We start from the raw sequence: 18,135 nt of genomic DNA on the forward strand, positions 1-18,135 counted from the left end.
TGGTCACAGTCACTAGGCAGGAGCGAAGCGGAGGGCGGGTGGGGCACAGGCCTGGCCCGTCCCTCACTGCGTGCGCACGCATGCACACTCCTTGCCTGTCGACGAGGAAGAGGGCTTCTGGGCGGGGAGCACGTTTCAGCCTTGAGAAGTCCCGAGCCGGTGGGGAGGAGGGAGGTGCCCCCTCCCTGGCTGAATACTGCATCCGAGACAGCCAACACCCACGTGGTGGGGATGGGGGGCGGGCAGCAAGGGTGGGACAAGATTGCAGGCCTGAAGTGACACTGACTTCTCGAGCACAGGAGAGCTGGGACCACTATCCCACACGTGCAACACACAATGGCTTGAGGACCCAACCCGGGGAGAGCTGATGGCCCGGGCGTGGGCTGCGCCAGTGCAGAGGCCCAACTAGGGCCTGCCCTGCTGCCCTCACTCCAAGGGCAGGAGACCAGGCCCCTGGTCAGCCTCTTCCAGAATGTTCCCTGGGGTCAGGTATAGCCCTAAGGGGTTGCTCCGGGGGCTGGAGGAACTAGGGAAGGAAGGAGGCCGAGGCAGCCCAAGACCTGTTGGGACTTTGCCCCCAGGTAGGGAAGGAAGCCGGGTCTTGACTTGGCCAGAAGCCATCCAGCCATGGCCCCTGGCAGTGATCGGCTGTTAGAGGCTTAGAGCTGGGCTGTCTCTTAGGGCCACCCCTCCCCTAAACCAAAAAGCAGCACCATGTGGCCAGCTGGTCCCCAGCCCGCAGAAGGGGGTGCCCATTCAGGGGGACAGCTGGAGAGGACACAGGACGGGGCAGGCAGGCTGGTCAGGAAGAGGCAAGGTTGGGGTCCAGAGAGAGCCTTGATCCAGGAGAGGGCAGACCCCGGGAAGGAGTGGAACTGCTGAAGGTTGGGGGACAGGAGCATGGCTAACTGCCCCGGGGCAGCCCTCCTCGAAGCGGAGGGGCCTGGGTTCGAGTCTGTCCCTTGCTGGCCCGTCCCCACCTGGCTGGCTCTTTCCCAGCCTGGGCCCCCTCTGCCTCTTCGGTACAGACGCACACTGTCACAAAGATCATGCACACGACGGCTCAGGGCGGGGTGGGAGCGGGGGGCCCTGTGGCAGATAAGGAGCAGTCTGGGGTGGCGGGGAGAGAGCCCTGAGCCAGAGGCGGGGCAGCAGCCAGGGGTCTCCTGGGGGTAGACCGTCCAGAGAGGAGTGGTAGGCGGGGTGGTTTCTATCCAAAGATGCCCCCGAAGGTGGAGGCGATCACGATGCCCAGGACCACACAGCAGATGACGATCATGATCTTCTTCTGCATGGGGAGGCACGGAGAGGCCTCAGAGAGCGCGGAAGGGGGTGCCGGGAGGGAGGCTGAGCCTCCTCCAGGCAGAGCTTTGAGGGGTGGGGGGCCGCTAGGGAGCAGGCTCTGGTCAGGGCTGAGGGTTGGAGAGTCTGGGGGACTGGATGAGAGAGAAAGTGATGGCCTGAAATATGTCTGGGTGGGATTTTAACGGGGCGCTGAAGGTCTGGGACTCCAGTATGGACAGAGGAGCCTGGTGAGCTGCAAGTCCATGGAGTCACAAACTGGACATGACTTAGCAACTAGACAACAACAACGAAGGTCTGGGAGAGCCAGATGGAGGCTCTGGTCGGAGTAGAGGGCCGAGGGAAGGCAAAACGGGGAGGGACTTGTGATGCTTGGGGGCGGGGGACTCTATGGGTACATGAGCATGTGGGCTCTGGCAGGACGGGACTACTCACCCGGCGAGCCTTGCTCTGGTACTTGACAGCCTTTTTGGTGTCTGACACGGCCCTCTCCACATAGTCCACCGAATGTTCCACGTTGTACTCAATCCTGTCAATCATCTCCCCCTGCAGGGCCAGGGGCACCCCAGCTCCAGAGGGCCCCCCTCTGGGCAGTGAGGGGGCCCGAGGCAGGATTTTGGGAAAGCAGTGCCTGGGGTTAGAAAAGGGGAAGGTGAGGAGGAGGGGGGTCCAGGCACCCCAAGCAGCTCCCCAAAATCCAGCCATCCAGGGGCAGGAACTGGCCATGCAGCCTCAGCCAAGGGGGAGGGGACCATGCAGAGGATGCTCGTCTGAGGCTCTGACCCCAGGGCCGAACAGAGGACAGCGCCAGGGAGAGCAAGGCGGGGGCGCGAGTGGCGGTGGGCGGGAGTCCAGCCATGGTGAGCCCTTCACAGGCATGAAGGTTCCGTCCAGTCCTGACAGCGTTTGATGCCCCCGCCCAGTCCCACAGCCCTTGTGGGCCTGGTAGTAGCCCTCAGAGGCCAGTCGACCATGGCAGCTGACTGCTCTCTCCAACTCCACGGCCCCCACTGGTGGCCTCAGCACCTCTCACCCCAGTGGAAGCAGCAGCTTCCTAAGGTCTCCCTGCTTCCCCACATGGACCACGTCCCACCCACACTAAGATCCTCCAACTAGAAGGGACTCCAGGGCCCAGCACCGCCTGCCAAGACCCCCCTCCCACCCCCGTCTCCATCATCTCCGACTCTCCCTGGGCTCTAACCGCCCAGAATGCCTTCCTGCTTTTCAGGGTCAGGCTTTTGCTGGTCCTGATCAGGACTGTGGTGTTTCTAGTCCCTCTACCTGGGCCAGCTCTTTGCTCTTCCCGTGGGGAGTCTTTGGAGTTCAAATGCCACCTCCTCAGAGAGGGCCTTCCCTGACCACCCCATCCAAAGTGGTCACTGCAAGCGTGGCCCAGGGACTAGTAGCATCGGGATCAACCTTGAACTTTAAAGACATATAAATGTATGAATCCCTACCCACAAGTTAATCCTAAAGGAAATCAACCCTGAATATTCAATGGAAGGACTGATGCTGAAGCTGAAGCTCCAGAACTCTGGCCACCTGATGCAAAGAGCTGACTCACTGGAGAAGACCCTGATGCTGGAAAAAATTGAAGGCAGGAGGAGAAAGGGGTGACAGAGGATGAGATAGTTGGATGGCATCACTGACTCAAGGGACGTGAATTTGAGCAAACTCTGGGAGATGCTGAAGGACAGGGGAGCCTGGTGTGCTGCAGTCCACGGAGTCGCAAAGAGTTGGACACGACTGAGCAACAAACCCCCACCTGGGAATCTCTGGGAATGGGGGCCAGCCCAGGGAAAGGTATAACAAGGCCTGTGAGCGTGGCTCTTGATCACTTTCAAGGCTGAGAACCACTGCTGTCAGGCTGCCCCCTTCTAACACCTGGCACTGGTGGGGACCAGGCCATTTGTCATTAACTGATGCTGCCCTATCGCCCAACAGACATCCGCTCTGGGAAGCAGGCCCTCAGTGGTCTTGCTCATTGCTATTCCTCTGGCTCCTAGCAAAATGCCCTTCCACGTGCCCACGTGACAAACAGCTGGTGAACGAGACAGGACAAGGCCGAGTGAAGGTGGGCAGGGCCATGCAGGGCCTGGGGTCCTGGAGAGCCAAGCAGAGCCATGCAGAGAGGATCCTTCAGGTGGGCAGTTTCAACCGCACACAGTGAGTTACCTGAAGACTGGGTCCCTCCCAGGCAGGGCAGCGTGGCGGGCGGAAAGGGGAGGGTTAGTGCAGCCCTGGGTGCTGCTGGGGGTGGGATGGCAGGGGGGGCCCGGGCACCCACCTGGCTCTCCACGAGCATGGCCATGTCCATGAACATGTCATGCAGCTCCCGGATGCTGTTCTCCAGCTTGATGATCTCACTGTGGCGTGTCTCAATCTCACTCAGGGCCTGCTTCGAGATGCTGGAGTCCATGATGATCTAGGGGGTACGAGCCGTGGGCTGGGACCCGGGGACACATCGAAGGGGGAGGGGTGGAGGCCAGGACAGCAAGAGGCCAAGGGCAGAGGCCTGGGCAGAATGTTCTGGAAGCAGGGCCTGCTGGAGGCTTTGTCCTTAGCCACAGCCCTCCCCTCACTTTCTGTTAGGCTCCCACCATTGTTGTTGTTTAGTCACTAAGTAGTGTCTGAATCTTTTGTGACCCCATGGACTGTAGCCCACCAGGTTCCTCTGTCCATGGGATTTCCCAGGCAAGAATATTGGAGTGGGGTGCCATGTCCTCCTCCAGGGGGATCTTCTCGACCCAGGGATCGAACCCAAGTCTCCCGCACTGGCAGGCAGATTCTTTACCACTGAGCCACCAGCGAAACACAGGCTCTTACTAGCTGTTACCGAATTCCTCTGAGACCTGATTTCCTACCAGTAGATTCCTTCCTGTAACGTAGGGCTAGTAACAGTCCCCACCTGCGTCTACACACCGTTAACGGCTGAGTGGTAGTTCTCACCACCGGTGCTGTAGGAGCCCAAAATGACTGTGCCAAGGACCCAAGGCCTTGAATGGCCTTTCTCCTGAAACCTCTCCTCCTGTTCTTCCTCCCACACTGAACGTAGCTGACCCCTCCTCCTAGAGTCACATGCCCACACTGCATCCCCTACCTATGTGCCACCTCCTTCAGGACGCTCCCCTGCTTGGCAGCACGTGGAGCTTCACTTGAATGTAGAGAGGCCGAGGGCACCGTGTCCTCCTGGGGGGTAAGGATCCTCAGGATGGTGGAGGGAGCCCCTGGCTGGTGGCAAGTGAGCACGGGGCACAAGAAGCCGACTGGGAGGAACCAGGAGACGGGTCTTACTTCCACCTTTGCCACTAACGTGGGACCTCTGCCTGTCCCCTGCCCTCTCCTGGACTCAGCCTTCTCTTCTCTAAAACCTGCCTCATGGTTGACGGTGTCCAAACACTGCCCAGACATACAGCACTTGGCACACACACCCGGGACTCCGGTGGGAGGGGTCCACACTCACCCCGGAGGCAAAGATGGCGGGGTTCCCACTCTCCAGCATGTCCTCCAGCTCCTCGCTGGTCGTGGTCCGGCCGGCTGCAAGCAGGGGTCAAACTGAGCCAGGCCCTTCCGCAGAGCGGTCAGCGGCAGCCTGGCCCCGCCCCTCCCCGCCCCTTCAGCTTACTGATTTCCAGCTGCCTCTGGATGCGGCCCTTGCAGCGCTCACGGTAGTCAGACTGCGTGGCGTTGTACTCGGACATCACCTCCACGAACTTCCGGGACAGCGTGGAGTGCTGGGGGCCCGAGACGGGGTCCAGGTGTCAGGCCCAGCCCACCAGGGCCCCAGAGCCTCAGGCGCCCGGCTACACGCCCCGGAGACCCCGCCCACACCTGCGTCTTTCGGATCCTCAGGTCTGCGGAGGAGCGGTTCAGGCCTTCCTCCTGCTCGATGCTCTGCTCGATGCCTGGGGAACAGCCGGCTGCTGATAACCTGCCCCGTTCGCCGCTGCCTCGCGGCCCACACACCCGGGATCGGGATCGGGATCGGAACCTCCCCTGGAGGGACTCGTGTTGTCTGTTGAGCGGGGTCACACAGGAAGCAGAGGAAGGGGCCGCGCCACGCACTGATGCAGGAGGGGCCGGCAAAGGTTATTCCAGGCAAGGTGTGTGGGTGTGTGCATGTACACTCACCTGTGAGGCCCCAGGCACACCCTGAGCTGTGTAAGTGTGTGAGTCTGAGCATCTACTGTGTGCTAAGCCTGGTGGGGCAGGCCCACCCGGTTCTGATTACGAAGGTTACTACGGAACAAGGGGCGGGGCATGTCATGGGGGTGGGGCCGGTGGCCACAACCACAGGGCACAGTGACCCCGGCCTTCCGGGGGCATGTATGCCCGTGCTCCCAGGAGTGCAGGGGGGCTCCTGCGTGGGACCAGGCAGTACCAGCCACTTCTCTAAGCCTCTTTAGCCTAAGTGGAGGACAGTGTCCAGAGCGGAACACTCCCTAGAGAAGCCACATCCTGAGGCCCAGCCCAGTGCCTGGCACAAACAGGCCTTGCCAGGTAGCTGCTGAGTGAATGGCACGTGGTGGTACCCTCACAAGGACAGCAAGGAAGACCCAGGGTACCCCTCTGAGTCAGGGAAACCCCCTGGGCAGTGTGGGGGAAGCAGGCCCAGAGTGCCCCCCACACCCCAGACGAGGCCTGGAGCCCAGACTCACTCTTTAACTTGGAGCGGACTTTGTTTGCAGTCTTCTTTATGTCGGACATGAGTTCCTCCAGCTCCTCCTTTGTCTCTAGGGAGGTAGAAGGGGTGTAGGTAGACACCCTGGGCTCCCCCATGGAGGCCTGAGGGGCTCTGGGCAGACCCTGAGTCTTCTTGTCCCCTGGCTAAGGCCCTGCCTGCCCCTCCAATCCCGGGCTGGCCCACACCAGCTGCAGCCTCACCCCTTCTCGTGTTGTCTTCCAAGGAGCCTCCCTTCCTCCTTCGCTGGCTCCCCCCACCACCCCCTGTAGATAACAGATGGGTCTAAATTTAAGGCAGAAATAATTGTGGAGCAGCTGGCGATGCTGGAGTTGGCACTGGGGAACATTTAGTTGATACTTGCTGGAGTCGAGGGTGGGGGGAGTGGGCTTACCTAGCGCTACCTGGTGGCTCAGGGCGCTAAGCACCCAGCTGAAGGGCTGATGGGCCAAGGGCCAAGGAGGCAGGAGCCAGACCCATCGAGCACCCTGGGCAGGGCAGACCCTGTTCTACTCACAAAGCCCTGCTCCCCAGGTCTGAGCTCAGCAAAGGCCAACTGCTGAGGGCCCAGTAGGTGGGTGGCACCTGGCCTGGGCGGGAGCTGAGAGAAGTGCTGAAGAGAGGGGGCTCCTGGGGTACAGTCAGCTCTGGAGGTGGCATGCGGCTGGGCCTAAGAGAGGGTGGAGCTGGGGGAGGGCAGTGGCATAGTTTCTGGCCCTTGTTCCAACTGGTACCATCTCCCTAAACCTGGCAGAGGCCATGGGAGTGCCCAGCTTGCCCTGTTCCCTGGGAGGGGTTCACTGGCAAAGTGGGGCAAGAAGGCTGCTTCCCTCTGGGGCGCTGGGTGGAGCTCAGCCTCAGGGCACATCCCCCCAGGATTCCACCCCTTGGAGGAACCAGGACTGAATGCCTGAATTCAACCTTTCACAACCACCCTGTGCTTGCTTCTGGGGCTGGGGCTTCTCAGAAGGGGCATTGACAGTGGCCAATTAAGTGTGGGCAGGGCACTTCCCAAGTGGCATGTGAGTGAGGGGGAGTGGGGGCTTCCAGGAGTGGGGGTGCGTGCGCCTTATTCGCAGGAACAAAGGAAAACTCGGTTACCAGCTGCTCTGACGTCTCAGCCTCTTTTGCTCAGACCCAAAATAGCCCAGCCCGGATGGCAGTCCCTAGAGAACACAGAGCAAGCCTTGGCCCGGGAAAGCCCCCCACTTCCTGCCAACTTTCCTTGTGATGCCTCGCCGACCCTGCTCCGCCTCTGCCCCAGAACCCTTCATGGGGAGCCCCTCCCCCCTTGGAAAGTGCCAGGTTCTGACTGCTCAGCTCACAGGTGGCAAATTCTGAAGTGGTCACTGCTGATATCTGACGAAGGCAACACAACACAGCTAAGGTTGGGGAGCAGGGCAACTCTATCTCCCCATCCTACCCCTCCCTCCCCCTCCTCCCGCCTGCTCTGTCTTCCGGCAGGTGAGAGGCCAAATCCACCTCTTTACAGTCTCACCCTACAGTCAGCCCCCCTCCTGAGCCTCACCAGGAGTGACCCACCAGGGACATGCGCTGACCCAGATACATGTGGGCTTGCAGACAAATCATGTCACATGACACTGTCCCTGACACACCTCTAGGTGGGGCGGGAGGGCAGCCCGGACGACCTGAGGACCGCATCGGAGGGATGCCCTGCTCTGGGGGGTCCCTGTCTCCTCTCCAACCCTTCCTGGTTCAGTCTCCCTGGCTCCCAGCTGACTCGTTCTGCCTTCCAAGGGCCTGGCGCTGGGCTTGGTTGGTGTGGCACTGGGCTCAGGTCCAAACACACTGTGGGGCAGTAGAGAGATTTATTCTGGGTGCTTGAGGATGCCTGTGGGCCTGGGGTTGAGAGGCCACGGATAGAGAGGCAATGCTGGAACTGAGAACGGAATCAAGCCTTGGGTGCCTGGGTGGGGGGCTATGGGCCCTAGGCCCTTCCTCCTGAACACCTGGGCAGCAGCTGGACCCTGCCTCGTGCTCTGTCCTGGGGCCCCAAGGGCTGGGGCCTTCCAAAGGAGCTGGAGAAGGGAGAGGGGAGGTGAGCAAGCTTCGAGAACAGGCAGGCGGCAAACACACCCAATATGATGAGTCCAGGCGGCTGGCCTGAGCCCTGGCCCCATCACTGCCTCCCTGGGCTGAAGGTGAACCCCCTCTAGGGGAGGGGATCCCAGGCCAGCATGCTGTCAGCCTGGCCCATTATTAGTGTAGTAGTAATCAATGCCTCCACCGGTCAGGGGCACCTGCCTGGGGACAGAGTAAAACAGACACACACATGTTCCCTGTGCAGAGGGAGAGAGAGGTGACTTCCTGGAGCCGAGAATGCCCGGCTCCGAGGCACCAATGGCCCAGTGCCAGGGCCGCCAGCTTTTTCCGGAAACTGCCTGCTTGGCCGGCTTGCCCTCCCACAGCGCTGATGCCTCAGAGGAGCCATCTGCTCCCGCCCCCCCCACGCCCCCCGGAGGCGATGGAAAGGGAGGGGCTGGGCTGGGACACCTCCTATTGATCACAGGCAGCTCCTCCCTCCATCCCTCCCTCCCAGAATCCAGGGCTGTCTTAGAAAGCAGCCAAGTTACCTGGAGAGGGCAGGCCAGCCACCTGGCTCCGCCCCTCCCACCAGGCATCCCACGGTGATTAAGGGCAGCGAACCGCCCCTCAACCCAGGCCTGGGAGAGCCTGTGTTTCCTGACCCTCCCCAACCTGGCTAGGCCCCTCAGCCAGCCAGCAAGGCAGGGTGTTCCTTCCCTGACTGCAGCGCCTTTCTGGAGGCCTGGGGGCGCCCCCAACCCCGCATACCCACACACTCACTCTCGTCAGGGTTGGGGGAGGCCAGGATGGCGCTGTGTTTCCGCTTCACCTCCTCCACGTTCTCTGAGATCTTGTCAATGAAGCCGCGGATCTCCTCCACCTGTGGGCCAAGGTCAGGTGCTCTGGGGGCGGTAATCCAGGGAGGGGCCTTCTGGGGCCCAGAGTAGGGCCGGAGGAGGTCAGGGCCAGGCTAGGCAAGGTTCAGGTGTGTGTATGTGGTGAAGGGGTAGGCAGTGCTGATCCAAAGATTCTTCTAGATTGGGTTAGGGGTGGGAAGGAGTGGGCAATCCCCACTTTTGCTCCCCGCTGAGCCTCAGTCTATTTACTCTCAAAATGGGCTCACTACTTGGTGCCCGTGGGCTGCTGAGCTCAGGTGCAGGTATGTAAGAGCCCCGGGCTGGCTGAGAGGGGAGATGTGGCTGCCCCAGGTCTGCCGGTGTTTGGGGAGAGGCGGGGGTGCGGCTCCCACCTGCTCGAAGAATTCATCCATGAAGCGGTCTCGGTCCACAGTGACAGTGACGTCGTCATCATCGTCGCTGTCCTTGGCCTGCAGGGGGGTGGACACACAAGCCCCTGTGGTAGGACCACTGGGTCCCATGGGACCTGGGACCCCAAGCTGCCCAGGATACCTCTACAGCAGGCTCTTCGGTTGGAGCTCTGAGGCCCGGCCATCCTTGTCCGTCCCCTTGGCAGGGACAAGGCCTGGCTGTGCCCTCAGCTCCTTGCCCCAGTGAGACCTGCAACATCCCTGGGGTTGTTCAGTCCTGTCTGACTCTTTGTGACCCCATGGACTGCAGCCCACAACGCTTCTGTCCATGAAATTCTCCAGGCAAGAATATTGGAGTGGGTTGCCATTCCCTTCTGCAAAGGATCTTCCTGACCCAGGAATCGAACCTGAGTCTCCCACATTGCAAGCAGTCTTTGACCTATCGAGCCACCAGAGAAGCCCCTAGGCCTAGGCACCACCAACACCTCCCTGCTAAAAAGTAGGATGGCTCAGACACAAGTCATGCCCAGAGCACCCAAGCTGGTCGGATAGCTACTGCCCATGGAGAGCTCTGGGAACCTCCAGGCCTGCTCCCTCAGACTGCCTGGAGACCTCTCTTGTTAGTCTTTTTTCTTTTTTTTTAAATATTTATTTATCTATTTCGTTGTGCTGGGTCTTCGTTGTGGCACATGGGACCTTTGATCTTCATTGCAACATGAGGGATTTTTAGTTGCAGCATGTAGGATCTAGAACCCTGAGCAGGGATGGAACCCAGGTCCCCTGCATTGGGAGCATGGAGTCTCAGCCACTGGACTATCAGGAAGTCCCTCTCCCTGTTAGTCTTGGCATTGACCTTGATTCTCTTTCCTTCCAGGCACAGAGTTGGGTCTGGCAGGCATCAGAGGCCAGTCATATTGTCACTTGGCTCGGGGCCTGCCTTGGGTCTCAGCCGCAGGTGTCAGCTCTGCCCCTCAGCCCCAGGAGCCGCCACACAAAAGCCAGCCCTTCACAGGGTTGGAGGTAATTACATCTCTGACTTCCCAGCATGCCGGCCACGCTCATTACTGACCGTCTCACACCTGGAGTTAGCCAGGGTCAGCCCGCTCTGCGGGCAAGGCCAAGGCCCCTCACAGCCAAGGCCAGGCTACTCAGGGTAGGACGAGCACCTGGGGTTCTCAGGCTGGGTCCTGCCCCCTCATCCTCAGTGCCCCATGGGGAGGAGGCACTGGTCCTCGGCTTATGCTCTCTTGTGAGGATGCAGGCAGGCAGAGGAAGAGGGGAGGGGGTGCTGGGTCCCCGCCAGCTCCAAAGGGGCCGGGTTCTGTGCCCAGACAGACACTGACGGGCTGAGGGACTTCCCTCGGGGTCTGTCTGCTCCTCCATGAAATGGGGACATCGATGCTCTGCTAGGGGAGGGCGGGCCCAGGAGTGATGGGGAACCGCAGCACGTTCTGCAAAGGACTGGGGCTCTCGGGGTCCCACCACCCCACCCAAGTGGGGCCAACCAAGAGAAGGGGCCAGTTGGGAGCTTTATGGAGGCGGCCCCTCTCATCAACAGATCACACCTCCTCCCCCAGCAGCTAAAATAAGTCCTCGTTCCCACAAGTGCCTGTGGCTGCCACCAGGTGGTCCCCATCCCCCACAAAGCCCACCCTTAGCCACAGAGAATCTAGAAGCCGAGCTGGAGGAGGAGCGCTCCCTAGGGAAACCGAGGCAGGGTGCGGTGGGGGCACCCAGGGCCCCCTCCACGGCAGCTGGCCAGCTTGGGAGGTATCCCCGGGAGCCCCTGCCATTCAGCATCCTGGCCTCTCTGTCCTTCCGGTACCCAGAGGATAGGGGTGAGCGTAAAGAGGTGGAAGGACAATTTTCCAGCTCCATTCCCTCTGGGAGTAATGACCAGCTGGAGCCCAAGACAAGTCACCAGAGATGAGACTCATCTCTGAGTCACCAGACACAAGAGTCACGGCAGGGGCCCCAGAGCTGGTGCCCCTCTCTGGGCTTCAGCTTGCCCACCTGCAAAATGGACTTGTCTTCTCCAGGCATCCAGCCAGCTCTGACCTGCTCCCTGCATGGCCTCCGTGCACAGAGGCTGGAGTCGGGGAGTTTCTCCAACAGAAGGGTGGCAGGGAGATGCCACATCCTCCTCCACAATCTCCATCAATTAGGTGGCACTAGCGGTAAAGAACCTGCTTGCCAATGCAGGAGGCACGGGAGACCAGAGGTTCGATCCCTGGGTCGGGAAGATCCCCTGGAGGAGGAAATGGCAGCCCATGCCAGTATTCTTGCCTGGAAAATCCCATAGACAGAGGAACCCGCAGGCTACAGTCCATGGGGTGGCAAAGAGCCGGACACAACTGAGAATGCACATACGCACACATATACGAGGGCCTGACCTCACAGCCTGCGTCAACCGACCGTGGCTCTGAGCAAAAGCGGGACTGGATGCTCCCGGGACATCCCTTCCAAATGCTACAACTTCTTCCTCCTCAGGCTCTTTTCACTCTCACCCCTCCACCCACCCCCACTTCATCTCATTGCTCCAGTCTGAAACCTGATCCCAGCATGCCCCACCTATAACCATCTCCTGCCCCTAGAATCTGCCCACTGTCCTCCCTGCGGACCCCAGGCGGCTTCCCCCTGCCTGCAGTGCTGATTCCGTGAAACCGACATTCCCTTCCTCATCAGATGGCAGCTCTTTCGGAAGCCTTCCTCATCTCCCCAGGGATGGGACCTCGCTCCTCTCGTTCCCCACACCCTATTCACATCCCCACTGGAGCCACTGCGACACACTCTTAAGCCCTGGGAGACCTGAAAAGTCACCCTGGGCACAGCTTCTAGTCTCAGCTTTCACACCTCCAGTGGTGGAGAGCTCACTAGCTCCCCCAGGCTCTTCTGCCTATCTAGGGCAGCCCCAACTGTTAGAAAGCCCTTCCCTTTCCTACAAGTTGGCCCCAGGCCATAGAGAACCTGTTGGTGCCCTCTCCCTGGGCTGGCCCCACCAGAAATTGGAGGGCCAGAGATCTGAGGGCAGCATCTGCATCCTCCCTGGTTTTTCCTTCTCAAGTTGACCAAGTTCCCTCCGCTTTAGATCCTTCCCGGAGGCCTTAAGTCGAAACCCCCGCCCCAGATCTGTTCCACTTACTCTCTGTCTTCTCCACCAGGACAAGATGGAAACTGAATCTGCTGCTGACTGTGGTCGGAGCAGGGCCAAAGCTCTGACCCACCACCTCCCTCTTCCTACAAAGTCAACCTCTGTTAATGCAGCCAGAGATCATAGAAGTCATCACACAGTTCTTCCTGCCAAGGAAGAAGCCCTTCCCCTCCCTGTGTACTTGGTTGGCTTTTGGGCTCAAATGAAGGATCTTCATTTGTTCTGATCCTTGTCCCAGTCTGTGAGAATCTGATGGTTTATGCCTTTGTCGCCCGCTCCTACTTTATCCCCATCTATGCCAAGGCCCTGATTGATTAGGGCGCCAGCTCCCTTGGGAATCGGCCAACCCTCTCAAAGTGGCAGTCACAGCTCCGGAAAGACAGCTGGACTAGAGTGGGGGACCGGAGAGGCTGTGGTACAGAGGCGGCAGCTGGAATCGTGAGGCAGTTACAAGCTCCGAGGTACAACCGTCTTCCGACAAACTCCCCCAGACATCACATGGGCACCTTGCCAACCACCTGGCCAGAACTAAGTTCCACTTCTTCCTCCTGAGCCCCTGTTCTTAAAGAGTCTCCCAAGCCAGAAACTGGGGGGCATCCACACTCTTCCTCCTCCTCTCATATCCAACCAACATCCAACTGGCTCTGGTGTTTGTTTTTTGATCCTGTTGTTTTTAATTCGTGGCGTCCCAGGTGGCTCAGTGATAAAGAATCTTCCTTCCCCTTGCAGGAGATGTGGGTTTGATCCCTGGATTGGGAAGATCCCCTGGAGGAGGAAACGGCAACCCATTCCAGCATTCTTGCTTGGAAGATCCCATGGACAGAGGAGCCTGGTGGGGTACAGTCCACGGGGTCACAAAGAGTCAGACATGACTAAGCATGCATGCACATTTCTAAGTATCTTTCAGGGGTTCTCAACCTTGGACCAGCAACAGAGTCCCTTGAGGGTAGTTTAAAAAAAAAAACAAAACAGCGTCCAGACCAAATGAGAATCTATGGGGGTGGCGCTGGTGAGGTTGTTTTTTTCTCTTAAAGCCCCCCAGGATTGGGAACCCCTGGCCTGTTCTCTGGCCAGCTGGCTATCTTGGCTCTGGTCTCATCGCCTCCAGCCTGAGCAATCAGGAAAGGAAGTCAGGGTGCGTGTGAGAACTGCCCCCACCACAGGGACCTGTTGAGACAGGGGAGGGGATCCCACTAGAAGCCCCCACTGTGCAGCCCTGGTGGTCTCTCTGGGCAGAGGCAACAGGATTCCACGATCCCTTCCTGGAAATAAGAGTGATTCCTCCAAGAGGTGCGGAGGCCAGGCAGCCTCCAGGCCTGTCCTGGGAGATGGCGGCCGGCCAGCAGGCACGGTTGATTCATTGCTGCTGGAGCAGGAGTTGCTGTTGTCTGTCTTGAGGGCTATTTTTTTTTCTCTTCTTTTTAATGACTAATCAAAGCCTATCTCACTAAGGCAGAGAGGCCCAGAGCTAAGTCAGGGGTGTGCGAGAGACTGAGCTAGGTCTCCAGAAAGAAAGGACTCTCCCTGACCCCTTCCTCTTTTCCCCACCCTGCAAACCACCCCCCAACCCGCCCACCAGATCACCTCTGCCAGTCTACCCCGTAGCAGGGCCCCAGCACAATTCAGGGAAGCAGCTTCAGGGTGTGGGGAGGGGCTGGGCTCTGCCTCGCTCCAGGTGCTGTGTGACCTGAGATGAACTCCTGGCCCTTTCTGGACCTCAGTTTTCCACTTTGTAGAATAGGAAGTGGCACTAGACAGTCCCTGGATGCCATCTGCACCTCAGATGAACATGTGCCCAAATTCATTAATAATTTTTTTAAAGAAGGAGGTGATGGGAAGGAATGAAGGGCCCCTAGCCTGGGTCTATTCTTACACCCCTCTTTCTTCTGCTCTGCAGGGCGAAGTGGGCAGGCTCCATTATGCAGACAAATGAGCATAAGGTTAAGGCACCCACCTGCCTGTTCTTGCTCCGAGACCCTCAGTCCCTTCAGTCGGCAGAGGGGTCACTGGGCTTCACCACTCAGGCCCGCCTGCTGTCCCAGTGAGCGAGCGGGGACCCTGGGTGTCAGGCCCAGGCATCGCCAGCCCCTCTCCCTTTTCTCACACGGGTCCCGTATATTGGCCCATCCTCCCTCCTCCCAGTCAAATCCAGCTCCTCCCCCAGGTGATCCCAGTCCTCTTCTTCCAGGAAGGTTCCTGCTCTGCCCCACGCTCCCTCCTCTCTCTGGCTTCTGGCTCCTGCCACAGGCCCCCGCTGTGTCTCATGGCCCAGGAGGCGCATACACACTGTTCTGGGCCCAGGGAGGGGTGTCAGCTCCAAGCAGTCCTCGGAAAGAACACTGGGGAGACCTCTGAACAGGGGGATGGAGGTAGCTGCTGGCCAGGCTGCGACTGCCTGGGGACACCTGTCCCCAAAGTCCCCCTGGTTTTATACACTCTGGTCGCACACGTCCGCACCCCTCCTTGGGCTCCAGGTTGCCCTTTTGATCTCCGAGGGCTGTTGGACGCTTTCAGGCCCCCACACTGACCCTGGATGACCCCTTCCTTCTCTCTCTGCAGGAGAGGATCAGCCCCCGTGAGAGATGAGGAGGGATGGAGAAGGCTGGAGGGCTGGGCCCGGCCTGCAGTGCGGAGGAAACATGCCAGCTCCTTCCCCAAGTGTGACTTTTATAAATAAGCTCCCTTCGCTTGCTTTCCTTCTTCCAAATGTGGTGGCGTGGGGTGAGGAAGGAGGAGGGGGGGGGAGGGAGGGGGATGGAGGGGGGGGATGGTGCAAGCAGCTGTCCCAAGCACCACCCTCTGTCCAGCCCAGCCAGCACTGGCCTCTGTTCCTTGGGGATTCTGGTTCCTGGGGGTCAAGGTCTCCCCCAGATATGGAATCAGAGTCTGGAGACCTGTGACCGCTTGCCCTGAGAAGCTGGGTTCTCAGTTTTCCTATCCCTACTTCCTAGATGGGAATCTGTGCAGCCCAAAGGAAGACTTGTGGGAACGGCCGCCCCTCCTAGACTAACGGTTGCACCGCACTCAGTGTGGGCTCCTTCCAGCCGATCCTCAAGGGTGCTAGCAGCCCCTGAGGGACAGGGCCACCCAGCCACAAGTACGGCAGCCTGCGTGGGGAGTGAATGCCTGGAGTAGGGGAACGTCTGCAGAGGAAGCCTCAGATTACTTTAGAGAAGCCAGGCCTCATCACCTAAGGACAGGTCTGGCTAGTGTGTGTGTGTATATGTGCTGGGGTAGGGGAGGGATTCACCAGAGCAAAGACCGGGCTTCAAGCTCCTACAGTCCAATGTCTCTTAGGCCTTAGGTCTCAGCCACGTCTAAGTCTGACTGTTTTCAGGCCTAGGTAAAGCCCCTTTCCCTCATCCCACTTGATCTGCCAGGCTAGCCACATCTCTCTCTCGTGCCTCTGTTTTCCCTTCAATGAAGGGGATGAAGGTGATGAGTCAGAAGACGTCAGATGTCAAGGGCTCTGTTCCCCCTGAGCACTGGTTCCCACAGACACTCTGGTCTGACCCACCAGGCACCCAAACACCAGGAAATGCACTACACGCCCTTCATCCCCAAGATAACAACACTCCTTCTGATTCAACCAAGCACAGGAAACTTGAGGGCAACCGCAAAGCTGGCGGGGGAAGTGTTTATAGACACCATATTCGACATGAGGGACCATCTTCTTCCTTTGAAACCTCCAGGGGTTTACCCTGGGAGGGGGGTGCTGGGCACTCAGCCAGGAATAATACAGGTCTAATGGGAGAGTGGGGGCTGGCAGCCAGAGCAAGGGGGTGATGGAGGCAGGAGGGCACAGGTGCCAGCCCCAGGCTGCCCAGGAGACAAGACTGGTACGATGGGGGAGAGCCAGGCACAAGTGCAGGGAAGCTGTGTGCAGAGAGGACCAGCCATGGGATCACAAACCTAAAGGATACTTGGGACTTTCCATATAAGGGGACCAGGTCTCCGGCTCTAAGCTGGGTAGCAGGGGAAGGGTTCTAGGGAGACTCTGCCCCCACCCCCTACCCCTGCAAGAAGTCAGCAGGGTGGTCAGCCAGGGCCTCAGAGGAGCCTCAACCTGGTTTAGAGCCCTGATGTCCGGGTTCCCCACAGGCAGGCTTCACTTCCTTCTCTGCACGGTCCCGGCCCTGTAGCCCCTCCCAAGATTGCCATCTTTAAGGCCAGAGGTGCGAACACCCTGGTTAAGAGCAGAGGCCAGGGGAGAGGGGCTTTGATGATAAGGAGCAGGCGCAGGGGTCTCTGTCTAGGCTGGCAGAGGGCGGGCTCTGACTCGAAACCTTTGCGCATCCTTCTGCTCCCCCCACCGGAACCACGCCCCAGAAGCCACACCCCAGTGGCCTCCCGAAACACAGGTGGAAAAAATAGGTTCAAGCCGGAATCCGATCTGGAAACCCAGGAAGGGTCTGGAAACGCCGGCTCCCGGCTGCCCGGAAGCCAACAAGAGGGAACGAGAGCGGGCCTGACCCCTCCCGGATCGGGCAGGGCAGCAGCTGCCGATCAGCACCGGCTGGGGAGCCACAGGTGATGGGAGCTACAGGTGACGGAAGGTGATGGGGGCGGCGGCCGTCCCGCGAGACAGCGCCCGCCCGAGGAGCCCGGCCCCACCCGAGCGGCCGGGTTCTGCAGCGCGCCCCGCAGCCGGGCTCTGGACAGGGGACCGCCCCTGGCCCCTTCCCTTCCCACAGGTCCCGCCGTCGATCTAAACCAGAGGGAGGGCAGGCGGGTCAGTGAGGAGGCACGGCGGGGAGACAAGGGTCGGGACCTGCTCCGCCGGGCGACGGGGAGCCCAAGCTTCGGTCCCGCCACCGATATTCCACAATATCCCTCCGAAAACAAGGGGGGCGCCGAAAAGTTTATCTAGGACCCCAGGTTCCAGCCGCCAGCCCGCGGGCCATCGCAGCCGAGCTCACGCGAGCTCGTGACCCCAGTGGGTCCGAGGGGCGGGACCCGGAGTGCGGTGGGGTCGCCGGCTCGGCACCGCTCGCTCCCGCCCTGGCCGGGGACGCAGGGGCGACCGCCCCAGGGGCCGCCAGAGTCGGTCGGGAAGCGGACCGGGCCCTGGGCGCCGGCGGCCAGCGGCGCCGCGCAGGGGCTGGACTCACCGTGCGGAGCTCCTGGGTTCGGTCCTTCATGCTCCCGGGAGTGGCAGCGGCGCCGGCTGCAGCCCGGTGAGCCCCGCATGCGCGGCGGCCGCCCCGCGGCTGCGCAGCGCCAGCCCGGCCCCGCCCCGGCCCCCGGGACCCCGGCCCAGCCCCCAGCCCGGCCCCGCCCCGCGCCTGCCCCGCCCCAGTGGGTCCCAGCCGAGAGCCCAGCTCTGGGGCTCTTGGCACCCAGGCTCCCACCCCATCCCGCTTAAGGTGCTCCGAAGGGGCTGAAGGGTCACAGACCCCGGGACCTCGTTCCCTTGCGTTCCCAACATCCGTTCGATCCCTCCCGGAGGTCGCGCCCCAAAGCCGCTGCTCCGTCCCATCGCAATCCTCCCTCGACTCAACCACTCAGCATCCCTCCTTCTGGAGGCAGACTGTTTCTGGATCTTCACCTCCAGAGCGCCTCACATCTCTGCTAGAGGCCAGACACCACCTCCCTCCTTAGTTTTATTGCCTTGGGGTCTGCAGCATCACCCCCTCCCCAAACCTCCAGAGTTCCAGGCTTTGTGGAACCCCTCCGGCCTTCCCCCCA

The 18,135-nt window shown here is 60.3% G+C and overlaps 1 protein-coding gene across 1 annotated transcript; it reads right to left on the bottom strand.

Annotated features, from left to right (window-relative positions):
- Nucleotides 1-1,210: 1,210 nt before the first annotated feature.
- On the bottom strand, nt 1,211-17,597 carry STX1A (syntaxin 1A). Its single transcript, XM_052654391.1, has 10 exons — nt 17,559-17,597; nt 9,279-9,356; nt 8,810-8,909; nt 5,961-6,035; nt 5,134-5,207; nt 4,928-5,036; nt 4,766-4,839; nt 3,590-3,727; nt 1,738-1,848; nt 1,211-1,288 (listed from the first exon to the last, which is right to left on the bottom strand). Exons 1-10 carry the CDS (start codon nt 17,586-17,588, stop codon nt 1,211-1,213), a joined length of 867 nt encoding a protein of 288 aa, XP_052510351.1. The 5' UTR covers nt 17,589-17,597.
- Nucleotides 17,598-18,135: the final 538 nt, after the last annotated feature.

This window comes from Budorcas taxicolor, chromosome 2 (assembly GCF_023091745.1).
Source record: "Budorcas taxicolor isolate Tak-1 chromosome 2, Takin1.1, whole genome shotgun sequence".
Classification (NCBI taxonomy): Eukaryota; Metazoa; Chordata; class Mammalia; order Artiodactyla; family Bovidae; genus Budorcas; species Budorcas taxicolor.

Excerpts from the sequence above, each read along its gene's own strand:
- STX1A (XM_052654391.1), bottom strand. The coding sequence starts at position 17,588 with ATGAAGGACCGAACCCAGGAGCTCCGCACG. Across the intron at positions 9,357-17,558 it reads GAACCCAGGAGCTCCGCACG|GCCAAGGACAGCGACGATGA; the intron begins GTGAGTCCAGCC and ends ACCCCCCTGCAG. Across the intron at positions 6,036-8,809 it reads CTCCCCCAACCCTGACGAGA|AGACAAAGGAGGAGCTGGAG; the intron begins GTGAGTGTGTGG and ends CTACCTCCCTAG.